At 52.8% G+C, this 18,538-nt stretch overlaps 2 protein-coding genes across 2 annotated transcripts; both read left to right on the forward strand.

The window, feature by feature from the left end:
• Positions 1-1,385: 1,385 nt before the first annotated feature.
• LOC101971518 (protein S100-A15A) lies at positions 1,386-3,081 on the forward strand. Its single transcript, XM_005331252.3, has 2 exons — positions 1,386-1,535; positions 2,905-3,081. Exons 1-2 carry the CDS (start codon positions 1,386-1,388, stop codon positions 3,079-3,081), a joined length of 327 nt encoding a protein of 108 aa, XP_005331309.1.
• Positions 3,082-10,304: 7,223 nt separating this feature from the next.
• Positions 10,305-11,425, forward strand: S100a8 (S100 calcium binding protein A8). Its single transcript, XM_078024955.1, has 3 exons — positions 10,305-10,426; positions 10,912-11,073; positions 11,227-11,425. The coding sequence occupies exons 2-3, from the start codon at positions 10,933-10,935 to the stop codon at positions 11,353-11,355; spliced, it is 270 nt and encodes an 89-aa protein (XP_077881081.1). The 5' UTR covers positions 10,305-10,426; positions 10,912-10,932; the 3' UTR covers positions 11,356-11,425.
• Positions 11,426-18,538: the final 7,113 nt, after the last annotated feature.

The following is an 18,538-nucleotide window of genomic DNA, read 5'->3' on the forward strand; positions in this document are numbered from 1 at the left end:
TCGTGACGTCACGTCAGGAATGCTGCTGAGGCTCCATCCTGGGAGCCTCAGTGTGTGCTGGGGACCGGGGAGAAGCACACACTGGCATAATAGGAGCACCAGGGATGTGGGGCCTGGAGGGGGGTCCCCTGCTCACATAACTGCCTCCTGCCTGAGCTCGGGAATCTCCAGGATCAACACGGGCTGCTCTGGGGATCCAACGGCCACAGGTCAACATCTCTTCCAAGAGAACCCCAGGGGCAGGGTGGGCTGGGCTGGTGTGCGTGGTTCTGAGGGCACAGGAGGGCAGCCCACCTGTTTTGGAGAGTATGCACAGTGTAGATGGGTGTCCTAACAGCATAACTGTGAGGCCCTAAGCCAAAAGCAGGTGTTTGGGCTTGTTCCCAAGGACAGGGGTTTGAATCCGACTCCAGGGGGGTCTGTTGTGTGATATTGAGAAACTTCTTGACCTCTTTGGGTTTCATCTCCCTACCCCCTAGGAAAATAGGGGTCATGGTACCTACCTTCTAGGGTCACTGTGAGGATTAAATGGGGTAATGTGTAGACGGTGCTTTGTCGCCTGCTGGCCCCATAAGGGTAGAAGCAGCGCCCGAGACAAGGTATAGGAATGTGGTCACGATTCCCACCTGCACAGGATTCAGGGAGGACAGCTGGATCCCCCAACTGGATCTCATCTCCATCTCTGTAGGAAGTGAGGTGCAGCAGGTGACAGGCCTCAAGGTGGGCACTGCACAGAGGTGGTGGTGGGGCCACTGGATTGGAGAGCTGCTGGCATGGCGAGGTCACACGGCGAGGGGATGGCAGGCAAAGGTGTCGATGCACCTGCTGTCGGTACACTTCAGTGAGAAAGAAAACAGCAGGAACAGACTGGGTCCCCGAGCATCTGGGTATTTGAATTTTCTGCTTGTGGAACAAAACTGTTCTTGGCAGGAACGCGGATACTGCCTTTTCAAGGATTTTAAATTTCCATTGTAAACAACATAAACGCTGTTTTGTTTCAGAGGGTCTTCAGTTCCCCCTCCTCCTTTGACGGCAGGTAACTCTTAAACCCAGGTGGTCTGGAGGGGAGGAGGACACAGTTCCTGCACCCAGGACACCTGTCCTCCTCAGTCCAAGTGAGGGGACACAGTGGTATCCTGGGACTCTGCTGGAAAGCTTCTTGCAGGGTAGTGACTTTGAGTCGGTTTGCGAGGGGCCAGGGGAACTGCAGGGAGGACACCTGAGGCCAGGTGCTGGAACGTGGGCAGGAGGAGGAAGGCAGAAGGTTCTGGGAAGAAGCCTCCGTCCTGCTGTGGACTGCCCCAGACCAGATTCTCCGCTGTGCCCAGCTGCTGTCCCCTGCAGCCCCAGACCTGCCCCCTGTCCCAGGTGGGAGCCCAGCAGTCATGCCAGACACACCAGTGGAGGAGTCCCTTTTCCAAATCATCCACTGCTACCACCAGTATGCAGCCCGCGAAGGGGACGTGGAGACCCTGACCCTGGAGGAGCTGAGGGCCCTGCTCACGGACAACGTGCCCCGCTTCATGGAGACCTTGGTGTGTGGGGTCTGGGACAAGGTGGGGATGAGGAGGGGATGGACGTGGGGTTGGCCGTGGGGTTGGAGGGGAGGGTTGGAAGTGAGTGGTGAGGGCGTTGGGAAGGAGCTGACTTCCAGGAGAATCTCCAACTTAGGAGGGGAAGTGAAGCAGAGCAGGGTCTGCCCAGATTCACTTCCCGCCCTTCCCTCCCCTGCCTGCCTCACTCCAGTGCAAGGCCCTCAGACCTCACCCCCAGACTGTTCGTCCATCTTGTCTGATGAGCACAGGCCCTAAATCCTCCCCTCTGTTGGCAGGCCCATCTGCCAGCGACTGCCCCCAGCCCTGGACCCCTTCCCCAGCCCTTTGAGCTCAGCTCCTTCCCCTGCCACTCTGTCCCCTGGGCCTGGGGGAGCAGAGTTCAGGCTGTGGGGGCCACCCTAGGACAGGCGGGGGTAGGAGAATTAACTTTCCTTCCCACCTCCTGCCCCCTGAGTGTTGCAGACCTGGACCAGCTCCGCCCACCCCAGAGGATCCTTGGGGACTGTAAGGCCCACAAGGATTTTTGTGGGTGCTACCCTCCGCCCTCTGTCCTGTCCCCTAGGGTTTCTGAACAGTCATCTCCAGAGACATGAGATTGAACCACTGACTCAAGGTCACCGTCATGTCCCATCCCTGCTCCTAACTGGGAAAGAGCAGAGGAGACAGTCTTGCCCTCTGTCACCTGGAGCGTACCCCTGGGCATGGGTAGGGGAGCTGGGGTGACTAGTCTTATTTCTAGGACACCTTTTCCTTTCCAGGGAAAACTCTTGGGGCTGTGCCAGGACCCCCCAGGCCCTCCATGCACGGGGCTCACAGTCCCACTTAGACACAGGGCCCTAGAGGACAGACACCTGGGCACGGGGAGCAGGCCTGATGTGGCACAGGTGAGGGAAGCCGGGGAGAGCCTGCTCAGGGCGGAAGCCTCCAGCCGTTCTCTGGCGCCCAGCCTAGAGGAGTGATAGGGCTATAGAGCGGAAGACGGTGGTGGGAGAGAGGCCTGCATCTGCCTGCAGGGATGAAGCCTGCCCACCGCCCCACGGCTGCCCACATGCCACAGCCCCTCCCCCAGTGCTTCCCAAACGCCCCCCCACGGTGTGGGGGCGCCATGCCCACCAGCCCCTGCCACGACCCCCTGCCTCGCCGTGCCCACCTGGCCTGGCCACTGCGTCTCCTCTCGGTGTCCCCTCCTCTATCAGAGCTCAGGGCTAAGGTCAGGGACGCAGCATGCGGTGTCCTAGTCAGCGTTCCCTGCAATGGGCAGGGCACTCTGCTGTTACCTGCAGGTGGCCGAGGCCCGGTGGGCGGGCTGCGTGCTTGGAGGGTGGTTGACCCTCTGGCCCCTCCTCAGGGTCGGAAGGAGCCCTGCTACGTCGCGGAGTTGTTCCGGGCAGCAGATAAGAACAAGGACAACCAGGTCTGCTTTGAAGAGTTCCTCTACATCCTGGGCAAGCTGGCGAAGGATTACCACCTGCAGTACCACCGGCAGCTGTGTGCCCACCACTGTGCCCAGCGGAGCCTCTACTAGGGCCGCTGGAGCCTGCTTCCAGGAGGGGTGTGAGCTGGCCACGGGGCCGGCCGAGAACTCTGCTGTGTGTGCAGCTCACACTCGGGCAGCCTCACACTCGTTTGGGGTATGGTCTCTTCATGGTCCTGGGCACCATTCACGGATGGGAGACTCAGCTTCTGCCTTCAAGAGGCCCCTGGCTGAAGGAGGAGGCGCAGCCCCGGAGCCCTCGGGTTCTTGTTTAAGTGGGGACGCAGCCCCGCCCCGGCTCTCAGACTGTGAGAAGGAGGCTCTTCCTTGGGGCAGTTGACCCTCTAATGAGGAAGCCGGGCCTCCCCAGTCATGTTCCTGATGACTCTCTCCCTGGACAGAGGGGCAGAAGGGAGCCACTGGGCAGGAGTACACTGGACATTGTTTTTGAAGGTGTCCCTGCTCAGAATGAGAGTGTCGATGACCCTGTATATCAAGGGACGGGCCTGGGCTCGGGGAGGGACCAGGGAGGGGAGAGGAGCACATTTTAGGAGAGGGAACGGCAGCGGAGACCCAGGACATCAGAAAGTGGGCCTGGAAATGAATCTCCAAGGGGAATAAACCCAGCTCTGTTTGAATAGGTGGGTCTGAGGAGCCTCTCTCTCTCTCTCTCTCTCTCTCTCTCTCTCTCTCTCTCTGTCTGTCTCACTGGGGGGCTGAACGCAGGGCCTGGCTGTGTGTGCTAGGTGGGAGTTCTGCACTGAGCTGCACCCCAGGTCCAGCACAAGACCCCTGCAGTCCTGGAAGGCCCACCTCTGGGGTTGGACTGTACCTGGGTAATGGACCCCGAGGGGCTGTCTAAGGTGGAGGTGATCAACACTCCCCCAGAGGCTACCTGGGGGCCCGGGGGGTAGGTCAGACAGGGGAGAGGCTCCTGCACGGCCTGGCCACAGGGCCATGAGGACGAGGTCAGTGGCTGTATGCAGGGAAACCAGGGGGGGCGTAGGCCCAGGGGAGGTGGGGACATCGAAGCCCCAGGCCTGGTGACAAACTGAGGGAGGGGGTCCAGAAGGAGGCTGATGTTTCAGGCGTGGGTGACAGAGGGGAACACGTGCTGGCATTCGGTGCCGGAGTGGGGAGCCGTGGTTCCAGGGAGGATGTGCCTTAGGCTTTGTTCCTGTGACTCAGAGGTGGAGACGGGTTGAAGAGGACAGTCAAGTCCGGCAGAGGGCAGACTCCTGTCACAGGGAGGGACTGTCAAGCAGGGAAGACTTCCTGGAGGAGGAAAGGTCAGGCCTGGTGTTTACCAATAAAACCTGCTGACGGCTGCGGTGTCCTGTCTCCCAGTTACTCGGGACTCCATGGTCCCAGCCCTCTGGTGGTCCCTGACCCCTCCCGACTGAGACCTGCCCCTGCCCCATCCGGGCTGTTTCTGTCTCGCTCTCCCCTGGAGCCCGGGAATCGGAGGCAGAATTCCTCGGGGAGGGTCTCATCTGCCTTCAGGCCCCGCCGGAGCCCGTCTTGGTGGGCTTCCTTTTCTGAGGATGGGTCTGGGATGGCCTGAGCTTATTGTGATCAAAAGGATGGATTTAGAAAGAAGGACGGGCCCCCATCGCATGCCCACCTCTGGGAGGCCTTGTGCGCCCCGTTTCCCTCTGGGTCTCTCCCTATCCAGGGGCACTTTTTCGGTTCTGAGGATTGAGCCCACGGACACTCTACCACGGAGCCTCCCCCCAGCCCTTTTTATTTTGAGACCGGGTCTGGCCAAGTTGCCCAGGCTGGCTTTGAACTTGTGATCCTCTTGCCCGGGGGCATGCTCTGTTCACTGTCGTTCTGTTCCACTCTCCGTATCCCCAGACCTGACCGTGAACTTGACCCTGAGTCAGCGCAGGGCTGGCTCAGCAGGTGTCAGCAGGGAGGGCTCTGCTGGCTGGGGACCCCGATTCCCCCTCCTGCAGGCAGACCCCTTGGTCAGGTCCTGGTCCGGTCACGGAGACAGAGTATTCAGACCCTCAACGTCCAGGGCAGAGGCCTTGCTGCCCGTCTCACCTGGGCTCTGTGGGGCTCTCCGGGGCTCTGAGGACTCAACCAGGGCACTGGGTTGAGTCCTTTGGGCCTCCCTTCACCCCCTTTCTGGGGATTTCTCCACCACTCTGCCTGCTCTGTCCTCACTTCCTCAGCCTGGGCATGGGCTGAGTCAGTCTGTTGGGACACATACTGGGGACTGGCCCTTTCCTGTAAACACGGCCAGGTTCCGCTCCGCTAGGTTGCCCCATGTCCCCCAGGCTGATTGCAGGTTCAGCCTTTCCCCCAACACGTTTGCCCAATTCTTGGCACCCATCCCCTGCCCGCTCAGCTCAGCCTCCTCTCTCCCTGCAGCCCCCACGTCTACCTATCAGAGGGCTCTGTGGGTGACCGCTCATGGTGTCCCGGGCCAGCCTGCACAGGATGCCACGAGGCAGCCCCCACTCATGACTGCCTTTAGTCTCCTGAGCTACCTGGAGGAGGACCTCAAGCCACACCCCATGCCTCAGTTTCTCCATCTGTCACACAGGGATAATGACACCAGTGACACCCACTTTATAAGGTTGCTGGGGATATCAAGCGAGTCAGTGGATGTAAACACATTTTGAAAACATGTGACACTCTGGGATAAGGTAGTGTATGGCAGGTCATATAGGATAGTCCCTGACGGATACTATATACCATTGATGGGCTGATCACTGGTTGAAAACTTGCCCTGGTACATGGTAGAAGGGGCACTGTAGTCTGACCTAGAGGTTGATTCACCTCTTGTCAAGAAAGTTAAGAGTGCATTTGGCTGATGGATTCATACGCTCTGCCTTCTTCCCCAAATGGCTACGTGTAACGAAGGGAATTTTTGCACTGGGTAAAGAAAACACTGAAATTCAATTTTGTATTCATTTATTACCTAGAGGTGTGCAAATAAGTGGTAGGTTCTCTTCTAGAGCGTTTCCCAGTGCCAAAGAAAAGGGAGACCACAAACAGGTGAATCCTAGAAAGTCAGGGCCAATGTCGTGACGGAGAGGGGCTTGGGTGGCACAGAGGAGAGAAGAACTAACCCACGTTTATGGGGTGTGTGTGTGCGGGGATCAGGTGGCCTCAGGACTGGGCTGGGAAGGATGAGAAGGATGTCACGAGGATGAAGAAGACATCCAGGCAGTGTCACAGCGTATCCTGAATCTCATTGTTCTGTCTCTCCTTGGATCTCGGTTTCCTTGTCTGTACTATAGAAATTGCAAAGTATGAAACTCATAGGATTATTGTGAGAGTTAGACGAAGTGATGCAAATGAAGCACTTATAATGATTCCCGACGTAGGATACAGACTCAGCAAATGCCAGCTGTGATTTTGCAATTATTTGTTTGGGTGTGCTAGGCATTGTGCTGGGTCCTGGGGTCAAGGGCAAAAATGCACAGTCTGGCTCTGGAGGGCTCACAGCATGGCTAGAGAATCAGGCACAGGTCTGGGGCAGAAAGCATGGCTCACTGCTTTCAGCACCAAACATAGTGTGTGTGTGTGTGTGTGTGTGTGTGTGTGTGTGTATAAACCTTTTATTAAAATATAATGCTTAGTAATAAGTCCCAAATTTTCAACTCTGCAAATATTTCAGGGAAATTGACACAAGTGCATTAAAATAGGTTGTATACCATGAACTAGAACTGACATATCCTTTATGATCATTAAGAACAAAAGTCTGGCCGGGCACAGTGGCACAAGCCTGTAATCCCAGTGGCTCGGGAAGCTGAGGCAGAATTGCAGGTTCAAAGCCAGCCTTAGCAACTTAGCGAGCTCTTAAGCAACTCAGCGAGACCCCGTTTCTAAATAAAATATAAAAAAGGGCTGGTGATGTGGCTCAGTGGCAAAGCCTCCTTGGGTTCAATCCCTGGTGCAACCCCCCTCCAAAAACAAAAACAGAAAAAATACCTGTCCGAGTATGGTGGCACATGTTTATAATCCCAGTGACACTGGAGGCCAAGGCAAGAGGATCACAAGTTTGAGGCCAGCCTGGGCAACTTAGCGAGACCTGTCTCAAAATAAAAAGGGCTGGGGATGTGCCTCAGTGGTAGAGCATCCAGTACCAAATAAAGGGAGGAGGAGGAGGAGGAGGAGGAGGAAATGAAAATATAGATTGGCTTATAAATCTATAAAAGGGACATTGGGACAACATAGTAATATACATATATATGTGGCCTTATAAATAGAAGATTGGCAAATATGACATCTGGGACGACGGGACAAAATGTGCCAAGAAAAGTGCATAAGTCATAAGTTTTTAGCTCTATTATTAATCCTCACAAGGTACAATTCTTTTTTGTAGGTGGAAGCATTTTAAAACAACTTAAAAAATAATTGTGGCACAATATACATAACATTACATTTATCATCTCCACCGTTTTTTAAGTGTACCTTTCAGTGGTATTAAAAGTACACTCACATTGTTGAACAACCAAGCTCCAAACTCTTTTCATCTTGCAAAACTGAAATGCTGGACCCATCGAGCAGCTACCCTCTACTTTCCCTCCTCCCAGTCTCCAGCAGTGGCCCTTCTACTTTCCGTCTCTATGGATCCAACTCCTCTAATGACCTCATGTGAGTGGAGTCATACGGCATTCATCTTCTTTGATAGGCTTATTTCACTTAGCATGATATCCTCAAGGTTCATCCATATGGTATCAAATGTCAAGATTTCTTCCCTTTTTAAAGTCTGAATAATATTCCACTGTACATGTGTATTTGTTTATCCACTCACCTGTTAACGTCCTCTTGTGTTCTCCCCTCTTGGCTCTTGTGAATTATATTGCTATGAACATGGGTGTACAAATATCTTTTCAAGACCTTACTTTTACTTTTTTCTGGTATATACCTGGAAGTGGAATTGCTGGATCATGTGATAAACATGTTTATTTATTTATTTTTTGAGAAGCCAACATACCATTTTCTTCAGAGCCGCCAAACCATTTTACATCCTCATCCACAGCACTCAAGTCTTCCGACCTCCCTAGGTCTTTGCTAACGTTACGCTGTTACTTTTTTTTTCTTTTCCTTTTTCTTCTGGTGGTACTGAGAATTGAGCCCACAGCATTTTACCACTGAAATATACTTCCAAGTTCTTTTTATTTTTTATTTTTGAGACAGCATCTCTCTCACTAAGTTGCCCAGGCTGGTTTTGAACTTGCGATCCTCCTGCCACAACCTTCTGAGTAGCTTGGAGTCATGGGCCACCCTCTCAGATATATATATTTTTTCATGATAGTAGCCCTCTTAACAGGGATGAGGTAGTATCTCGTTCTGTTATTTTATTTTATGTTTTTAAGATGGACACAATATCTTTATGTCTATTTTATTTATTTTTATGTGGTGCTGAGACTCAAACCCCGTGCCTCACGTGTGTGAGGCGAGCTCTCTACCGCCAACCTGTAACCCCAGCTCCTCCTTCTGTTCTGGTTTTGGTTTGCATTTTCCTGATGATGAGTGATTCTGAGCATATTGTTCATGTGCTTGTTGGCCATGTGTATACCTTTTGTAGAAATATCTATTTAAACCCTTAGCCCTTTTTTTTTTTTTAATGAGGTTGTTTTTTTCTGTTGTTGCTGAGTTGTCTAGAGTTTTATTGTCTTCTGGATATTAACCTTTTATTGGATACATGTTTTACAAATATTTTCTCTCCTTCTATGGGTGGAAGGCTTACTCCATTTTGCATCTCTATTCATGAATCGCTCTGACTGAGGCACAGAGCAGGTAAGTAAGCGCTCCAAGGTCCCACTGTTACACAATAAGTGGCCTAGTAAAGCCCAGAGGGCTGATCCCAAGGAGAGAGACTGACACCGTCTCCCTCCCCTAGGTGGCGCCGACGGCCCGGGGCCCGGGGAAGTCTGGTCCATATTTGATGATTAAAGGAGGTAGGGAAAGAGGGATTTTCCCTGTCAGTCATATTCCCATCAGAACAAGTTCTAGAACTGGATCCTCTGGGGTTCCGTGCGGAATTTGTCACACCTGCCCTGGGAAACTCAGGGAAAACCCCTTCACCTTTCTGGCCCTCCGCTTCCTCACCTGTCCATCTTCCTAGTAGGCATGCTCTGGAGTCTTTAAAAATCTTTTTTAAAAAAATTATGTTTTTTTTTTTTTAAAGTAATGCATGACAGCAGCATCCATTTTGACAGAATTCCTCAAGCAGGGAATACGCCTTATTCTGATTCTGACCCAGTACCCCTCCTCTCCCTTCCCTTTCCCCACACCTGCCCCCTTCCCTCTGTTGATCCATTTACCCGTGGTCTTTTTTTTTTTTTTTTTTGACTAATTTCTTGTGGATGGACTTGATGGAGAGATTCCCTGGGGTGTTCCTATGTGTTCCTAGGAAAGTCACGTCAGCTTCATTCCGCGGCCTCCTTTTCTCCAAGGTTCTTATGAGACATAATGGAGGTGGCTTGCACTGTGACAGGAGAATCACGCCACAGATCCTCAGCCGTGGAAGCAGGGAACGGGACTGGCATTGTGGTAGTGGTGGGGAGGGGTCGGCCCCTCCTGAAATCCTGGAGAATTGGCCACCTCCCCCTCTCCTCTTCAGCCTGGGGCCCACCCAGCTCCTCCAAGAGCCCTCCCTCTCTCCAACCCAGAGCTGCCTTCCTTCCTCTGGCCCAGAAGAATCACCCCAGAGAGGGGCAAGGCCCTGCTGGGTTCAGGCCCTGGCTCAGCGCCTTGAGGTCCCAGTGCACAGGACCTCAAGCCACCTGACCCCCCGGGGCAGGACGGTCATGAGGGGTGCCAGCAACAGGAGAGGAACTGACCCGGCCGATGACACCACATGTCCCCACAGAGTCCCACCACCCACCCCAAACACAGCACCAGAGAAATACCCCACCCTTCATCCCTGAAAACCAGCAGCCAGGCCCTAGGTTTTGCCTTTCTGGGGTTTTTGGGCCCTTTTGAGAGTCTGATGGAGCCACAGAGGCATGTCCCCCTGCACACACCCTCCAAGGCCCTTCCAGAGACGCGCAGAGTGGCTGACAGGCGCAGCAGCAGCAGCAGTGGCGAGGGCTCAGGAGTGAGGCTGTGGCTGCAGCCATGCAGGGGGCTCCAGGGACCCAGGAAAGGACCTTGCGATGGCCTCCCCCTGGTTGCTGGCCCTGGGCCTGCTGCCCTGCAAAGCCTTCCCTCCCCGCTTCCCCCACCTCCCCACCCCTCTGAAATTCTGGCTGTGCCCAGTGCTTGCCACACCCACCTGGTTGGGAAATGGGAGGCTGGAGCAACTCTGCAGGAGAGCTGCCTCTCTGAATGGCCCAGCCGCAGGGAGCTGGCCCAGCCTCCCCGCTATAAAGGGGAGTGGATACTCAGCGCTGGAGATCCTCTGTCACGCCAGCTTCAGGGACATCTGGTGAGTGGCGCTGCCTGGGTCGGCCCTGCCCTGGAGGCCTCCCTGGAGGAAAGGGCTTTCTGTGAGAGAGGAGGGGGAAGCTCAGGGAGATCTCAGCCAAGACCTGGTGCTCTTGGAGAAGAGCGCCCAGGAAAAGTGGACTCTTCCACTCTGCCAGCGGGCGGGCGAGGGAGAGCACGTTCATTTCCTAGGCAGGGACTTCTTTGACAGAGGGTGGTGCCATAGGGAGGAAGGAATGGGGAGAGAGAGAGAGAGAGAGAGAGAGAGAGAGAGAGAGAGAGAGAGAGAGAGAGAGAGTCCCTCCCATACCCACATCCCACCCTTTACCATCAAAGCCACGGTCACCTCCTGGTTTAATAATTTGGATGGTGGAGGCCGGGTCAAGCCATTACTTGGGGATGGAGCCCTTCGAGTGTCCCTTCCCTCTTCCATGGGCAAGGGCACCACCTCCAGCTCAGGATTCCCCACGTGGCTCCTTCCTTCAGGTGAGCAGACCCTTGGACATCATGCCGACCGATCTGGAGAAGGCCCTGGACTCCTTAGTCTGTGTCTTCCACAAGTACTCCCTGAAGAAGGGGAATTACCATGCCCTCTACAGGGACGACCTGAAAAGAATGCTGACTACAGAGTGTCCTCATTACACCAAGGTGAGGAGGGGCTGCGTGTGGCTGGGGGTCTCTGCCTGGCTCTGAGGAAGCCCCGGGGCTCACTAGCCTTCCTCGCTGCCCTCTGTAGACAGCCATGCTTTAGCTGTCTCTGAGAGATTTAGGCTCTGGCTTCTCCCGCTTTGATCCTCACAGAATAAGGATGCAGATACCTGGTTCAAGGAGTTGGACGTCAACGCAGACAATGCTGTTAACTTTGAGGAGTATCTCGTGTTGGTGATCAAGGTGGGCGTGGAAGCCCATAAACTGTCACACAAGGAGTAGCAGAGCTGTCCCGCCCTGGGGCTGAGCCCCTGTGTATGTACCTGCAGGATAATAAAGTCACCGTACCTCAGTCCTCTCCTGGTCTCTCGCTTTTCTCTCGTGGGATGAACTTCCTGGGGGTTGCTACCCTCACCCCTCAAAGCCTCCAGTGCTCCCCCTCCTCGGCTTCCTCCCCTCTCTCTCCCCAAGTTACTCTAAGTCTCTTCCAGCTCCGTGGTCCCAAGTGATTGGTCCTGGGACTTCAGGATTTAAAAAGTCCATAACACGATAGATGATGATTTTATGGGTTCCCCTCAAATGAGAGATTTGGGAACAGGGTGGAGTTGGGAAAACTAATACTGTTCTCCCAGTTACGTTTTAGTTTCCAGCTAAATGTCTTAGATGTGGCTCTAGGGAAACCAGCGAGATAGCTGTGTAAGCGTGTGTGTGTGTGTGTGTGTGTGTGTGTGTGTGTGTGTGTGTGAGAGAGAGAGAGAGAGAGAGAGAGAGAGGCTGATTCTATGACCGCTCGCGGATACTGTTTAGGTTCTTGCCTTAACAGCACGAGGAGAGATCCCTGGTCGCACATCTGTAGTTTGACTTTAGGGATTTGGGGAAGATTTTCCTCCCTTTTCACTTCCAACCTCCCAGCTCAATTAAATGATACAGGAAGGGGCAGACAGGCTAATCCATTAATAAAATCCAACTCAAGAAACAGGTTATTCAAATGCTGCTCTGTGCGATTTTACTCTCTGGTGACCTGTGAATTATCTAAAATAAATTCCCCAACCATTCATCTGTGGATTTTTTCCAAGGTGGGTTAAAAGGGAGGGACAGAGAGGAACGGGTACCTCTGAGCAGAGTTGACTCTTGAGCTGGATTTCCAAGTTGAGGCTTGGGAAACTTGCTGATGTCCCCGCCTGGGGGCTGGGGCACTGAGGTCAGTGATGGGGAACACGGTGGGGAGCTGCCGCCCAATCTCTAAACCAGGGTCCTTAACTCAGCCAGTCCGCGCATCTCTGGAGGGGCCTTGGAGGGTGTGTGCAGGGGGACATGCCTCTGTGGCTCCATCAGACTCTCCAAAGGGCCCAAAGACCCCAGAAAGGCAAAACCTAGGGCCTGGCTGCTGGTTTTCAGGGATGAAGGGTGGGGTATTTCTCTGGTGCTGTGTTTGGGGTGGGTGGTGGGACTCTGTGGGACACGTGGTGTCATCGGCCGGGTCAGTTCCTCTCCTGTTGCTGGCACCCCTCATGACCATCCTGCCCCGGGGGGTGAGGTGGCTTGAGGTCCTGTGCACTGGGACCTCAAGGCGCTGAGCCAGGGCCTGAACCCAGCAGGGCCTTGCCCCCTCTCTGGGGTGCTTCTTCTGGGCCAGAGGAAGGAAGGCAGCTCTGGGCTGGAGAGAGGGAGGGCTCTTGGAGGAGCTGGGTGCGCCCCAGGCTGAAGAGGAGAGGGGGAGGTGGCCAATTCTCCAGGATTTTAGGAGGGACGGACCCCTCCCCACCACTACCACAATGCCAGTCCCGTTCCCTGCTTCCAAGGCTGAGGATCTGTGGCGTGATTCTCCTGTCACAGTGCAAGCCACCTCCATTTTGTCTCATAAGAACCTCGGAGAAAAGGAGGCCGCGGAATGAAGCTGACGTGACTTTCCTAGGAACACACAGGAACACCCCAGGGAATCTCTCCATCATGTCCATCCACAAGAAATTAGTCAAAAAAAAAAAAAAAGACCACGGGTAAATGGATCAACAGAGGGAAGGGGGCAGGTGTGGGGAAAGGGAAGGGAGAGGAGGGGTACTGGGTCAGAATCAGAATAAGGCGTAGTCCCTGCTTGAGGAATTCTGTCAAAATGGATGCTGCTGTCATGCATTACTAAGAAGAACCCATAAGTTAAAAAAAAATAAATTTTGAAAAGTAACTTCAGGGCATGCCTACGAGGAAGATGGGAGTGGAACTGCCCCTGGACAGGTGAGGAAGCGGAGGCGCAGAAAGGTGAAGGGATTTACCCTGAGTCTCCCAGGGCAGGTGTGACAAATTCCGCACCGAACGGCAGAGGATCCAACAGATGATTTAGGAACTTTGGCTTTTTGTTTGTAGTAAACTGGGTCATATTAAAATGCAGAGGAGAGGGAAAGGTGGCAGGTTAACTCTATTCACTAAGGCTTTCATTTACCTGCCCATTTTATGATGGTGGCATATGAGTGACAAGGGTTGGAAGCCAGCTGAGGTGGAGATGGAGACCTGAGCCGGGTGGGAATCCAATCACAGAACGTGAAGATGGCTCCTGCCAGGTGAGTGGGGGCCCAGGGAAAAACGGTTTTCTTCTTGGTTTTGTGGAAGAATATCTTTGATCACTCTCAAGCCAGTGAGACTGGAACGCACTCGCAAGATGGAAACACGGATTCTGCCGCTCTGAGAGGCACCGCAGGGATCTCGCCATAATTTTCTCCAATTTGTAGTGCAAAGGCGAGCAGCTGGCCCAAATGTGGCTCAGGCCAAGAAAGATGAGAAGGGTCCCAGGGTCACCTAACCACATCCCAGGCGTTGCTGGAGGCTGAGGGGGGGGTGGTTAGTGGGTGCAGAGAGAATTCAGGAATACAGCAGGGGAGAGTACACCGGTTCTGCCTCTTAGTTACCTACGCTGATGGCGGTGGTGATGGGTTGTGTGTGTGTCAGGGTTGAAGTGGGGGGTAACATATCCTAGTGCCTTTGATTGCCCTTAAAAATGCACAGTTGGACTTGCCATTAACCCATTTTGTCCCATTGTCCCAGGTGTGGAACACCAAAACTACCTTAAATACAGTACATAAAATATTGTATGATTATATCATAATATCAACCAGGGGCTGGGGCTGTAGCTCAGCGGCAGAGCGCTTGCCTCGCATGCGGGAGGCACTGGGCTCGATCCTCAGCACCACTTAAAAATAAACACATAAAATAAAGGCATTCTGTCCATCTACAACTACAAAAAAATTTTAAAAAATAATATCAATAAGAATATTATCACACTATAATATGGTGATATTGATACAGTAATATGTATATACTCTAGATTATTATTTCCAACTTATTTTAATGCACCTGGGTAAATTTCATTGAAATATTCACAGAATTGAAGACGTGGGACTTCGTGGTTTCGCGGAGTCTTTGTTAGAATTTATACCATCGATAATGTCTGCCTTTGGTTGGAATGCCTGTGCGTCTGCCTTTTCTGAGCCCATCCAGGGGAACCCTGGGGAGGTGGCCCAGTGCTCTGTGGAGTTTTACCCTAAGTGATGGGCTCTGGTTGTAAAGAACACCCATCTACCAACAGTTGGTTCCTGAGCTTATGGTTGGGCAGAGAAGGTGGCCCAAGTGGCTCTGGGAGCTTGGAGAAAGAGGAGGTGAGGGGGGCAGTTTTTAGAAGCTTCACGGAGGAGGCAGGTTTGGAGATTATCACTGACAAACAAGACGGTGCCTATTACAGGAACCACTGGGCAGAGTCAGACAGGGTTTGTGGCCCAGAGCAAGGTGATCTGGTTTCCCGTTCCCCCAGCTGACAAAGAAGAACAAGGCAGCGGGAAGTTGAGAAACAGTAGTTTGGCAGGAAAACTCGTGCAACGTTTGAGCCCACAAAACAGACCTTGGCTCACCAATTGAGGCAGATCCGGCCATGGAGACTTCCGGAGATGGAAAGGATGACATTGTCTGAAATCTTGCTTCTCCATCCCGGTTCTCCACCTAAGGCTCTTGTGTGTTTGTGTGCGCGTGTGTGCCAGGGATTGAACTCAGGGGCACTTGACCACCAAGCCGTGTCCCCAGGCCTATTTTGTATTTTATTTAGAGACAGGGTCTCACTGAGTTGCTTAGCGCCTTGCTTTTGCTGAGGCTGGCTCTGAACTCACGATTCTCCTGCCTCAGCCTCCTGGGCACGGAGAGGATCTGGAACTGGGCAGTTGGTCTCCGGTAGTGGAGCAAAAGAGCTTATCCCAATGGAAAAGAGTTCCCCATACATTCTCTACTCGGGGACCGAGCCATTTTGCTTGGGGCCAGGTCCCAGCCCACTTTCTGGTGGTCCTGACGTAGGGATTTCCATCTAAATTGAAACAGGCTGAAGAGGGGAGAGGAAGCTCCCTATGCCGTTCGGGCTCCAGCTGTATGTGTGTGTGACAGTGAAACAGAATTTCAAACCTGGAGAAAGACAACATGGTGATCGCTTGGGTTTTCAATCTCATGTGAGAGTTTGTCTGGATGAAAGTAGGTCTTGCTACTTATCATGACCTGACACTTGAGAATCCTGGTGAGCACAGCATGTTTGATTAGCAGTTCACCACAGAAAAAGGAGGAGATAGTTTTTATTTGCTAGACAGGGTAATAGGGGTGTGCAGCCTGGTCAAGACGCTAAACCCCAAACTGTCATGCTTTCTATCTCCCCATTAAGAGCTAAAAAGTCTTGGGCTGGGGATGTGGCTCAAGCAGTAGCGCGCTCGCCTGGCATGCGTGCTGCCCGGGTTCGATCCTCAGCACCACATACAAACAAAGATGTTGTGTCCGCCGAGAACTAAAAAACATAAATAATAAGTATTAAAATTCTCTCTCTCTCTGTCTCTTTATATAAAAAGAAAAGTCTTACATGTAACTTAAGAATCTTACTTAGGCATTCCTTTTCTGACTGTCTTTGTCTATTCCCAAATATTATTCAAACCACCTTTTAAAAGAAAAATCTTCCTTGCCAGTTCTCTCATGAACAAAATCAAATTTTGGTGTAGGCTCAAAATTGTTGATAATTTTGCTTTTCAGCACGAAACGCCAAGGCAGTTGGTTTCGTCTGTTTCCCATAACAAGCCTATGAGAGGTGACTACTGTTTCCATTTTGCCTATGGAAAGACTCGACAGTTTCCTAGTCTGGCAAGCGGCGGAGGGAGAATGAGGACCTTGGAGCTGTCACAAGCAGGAGAGCCTTCTTGCCACCCAAATGTGCCCTTTCTAGTTGGTCTTCCGTCTTGTGTGTGGACAGGACCAGCCTTCGTCTCTGCGTGCCTCTCCAGCCTCTTTCTCTTTGGCCCCTGCCCCACCCCTGCTGTCCAGAGTGACAGGTAGGCAGAGCAGGTGCCGACGGACTTCTCTCTCCTGGGTCCCCTCTGCTGTCTCAGACACACCTCAGGGCCCGCAGTGCTGTGAGTTTTTCCTGGTGTGAGTAACATTTCAGACAAGGATATTCTTGCTGCACGTAGACCAAAGAGGATTGATCTTTTCATCTGGCTAAGCTCGGAGGGGTTGACCCAGCAGCAAGTTCCTCTCCCTTCTGGGGCGGAGGAGGCTTCCTTCCAGTATCCGGAGCTTTGGGAAGTTCCCAGGTGCTTTGAAGCGTGACTGGATGGGCCACACCCAGTTTTGGAGCACTTCCCTCCAGACTTGAAGGGCCTACGTGTGGCCTATCGCCAGGCCAATGGGGGTCCCAACGGCCCTTGGCAATTCCGATTGGAGAGTGAGACCCTCAGTGTGGGTGGCATGCCTAGAACATAGATATAAAATCAGACAGATTCAACATTGCCAGTGGAGTGGGAGGGCGTGTATGTCCTGCGGATTAATCCTGCCACCTCCTTCAGGGCTAAACCAGACACAGGCTTTGTACCATTGTGCTACGCTCTTACAGTGACCACCCTCTAACTAGGTTACATGCACTCCCTCATATATTCCTTTGTGGGGTGCCTGTCACCCTCAGATGGGGCATGATGTTTGGCAATTTTGGATCCTTAGGTATTTGTGCCAAGTGACACTCAAAGCTGGAAAGGCTCACGCTCTGAACACACCCCGCCAGCCACACAGACTCCATTCCTCTGTCTGTGACCTCGTACCTGGAGGGTGGCCCCCAGCCTGTCATGGACTCTGGTGGAGATGGCCAACACTGCCACCTGGGCTCTTTAGGACCAACAAGACTTGCTGAACTCATGGGCCAGGAGGATGGTGCGTGGCTGAACGGTTTCTGATTCTGTGCTGGAAGAACAGGGTGGTGTGTGGTCATTGCCAACACCTCCTGCTGTACTTACAGAGACACCGTGGGAGAGACCCAGAACCAGTCCCCTACCCCCAATTGGTTGCAAACAGTGGAGCCATTTGAAGGATCCTTCTTTGGCCTCTTCAGCACCTTCTTCTCTAGATGGCTGGGGAGATGTTAGGCCTATGAGATGAATCATCTTTGCAGCCTCCTGGCTTGCAGGGTGGACTGCAGAATAAGCTCCCACATGGCCTTGCTGACCCAGCTATTCCAGTTGCCCCTGGTGTATAAAACCCAGGGAAGAGTGCTCCAGCAACATGGGTATATGTGGGTGAGACTCCATCCTGCCTGGGTGTTTTTCCTGAACCTTGGGGGACCAGCTCACCATGAATTCTAGGCGTCTGTGGTCCGTGGTTGCCAATCTGCGAGCTATAATGTTGCTTTGCAGCTGGGTACAGAGGTGCAGGCCTGTAATCCCAGGAACTCAGGAGGGTGGGGCAGGAGGGCCACATGTTCAAAATCAACCTGAGCGACTTAGTAAGACCTTGTTTCCAATATAAAAAATAAAAAAGGACTGGGGATGTAGCTCAGTGTAAAGAACCCCTGGGTTCAATCCTCAGTACCCCACCCCCAATACAGTTGCTTTGCTTAAATTCGTGGGATCGTTGTGTCTCACTGGACTTGTGCAAGTGGTAGAGTAGCCAGTGTGTGGGCCTGTACTTTACAGGTAGTGGTCACCCTAGTCCAAATTCTCAGGCAGTGTGATGGGAAAGTGAGTGGACAGAAGACAGAAAGGCATTGTTCTCTCCCTTCCTGAAAAGCCCTGGGCCCTGCTTTAAAAATTGATCCTCTACTCCAGTGGCCAGCTTTGCGTCCCCCAGTAACTCAGGGAGAGTTCTTCTTTCTTGCCTCATTGGCTTCATTCATTTCTTCCACAGACAAGACAAAAACCAAACCCAAAACCTGAAGGTGACATTCGGTTTGCCGGAACCCAGGGTCGGTACCTATTCTGTTAAAACAACAAGAAGCAATGCTTCCTCCGGCCCTCTTCACCTCCATCCCCACCTGCTAGAGTCTGGAATGTTCCTCCAAAGACCCATAAGCTGGAGGCTTGGTCCCCCGGGCGAGAGGTGGGAACTGCTCAGAGGCTAGAACTGATCTGAGGTTGCCCATCTCTCTAGACCCAGAATCCCAGACCCCTTTAAAGTAACTCTGCCCTCTTTCTCT

Source organism: Ictidomys tridecemlineatus, chromosome 11, assembly GCF_052094955.1.
Source record: "Ictidomys tridecemlineatus isolate mIctTri1 chromosome 11, mIctTri1.hap1, whole genome shotgun sequence".
Classification (NCBI taxonomy): domain Eukaryota; kingdom Metazoa; phylum Chordata; class Mammalia; order Rodentia; family Sciuridae; genus Ictidomys; species Ictidomys tridecemlineatus.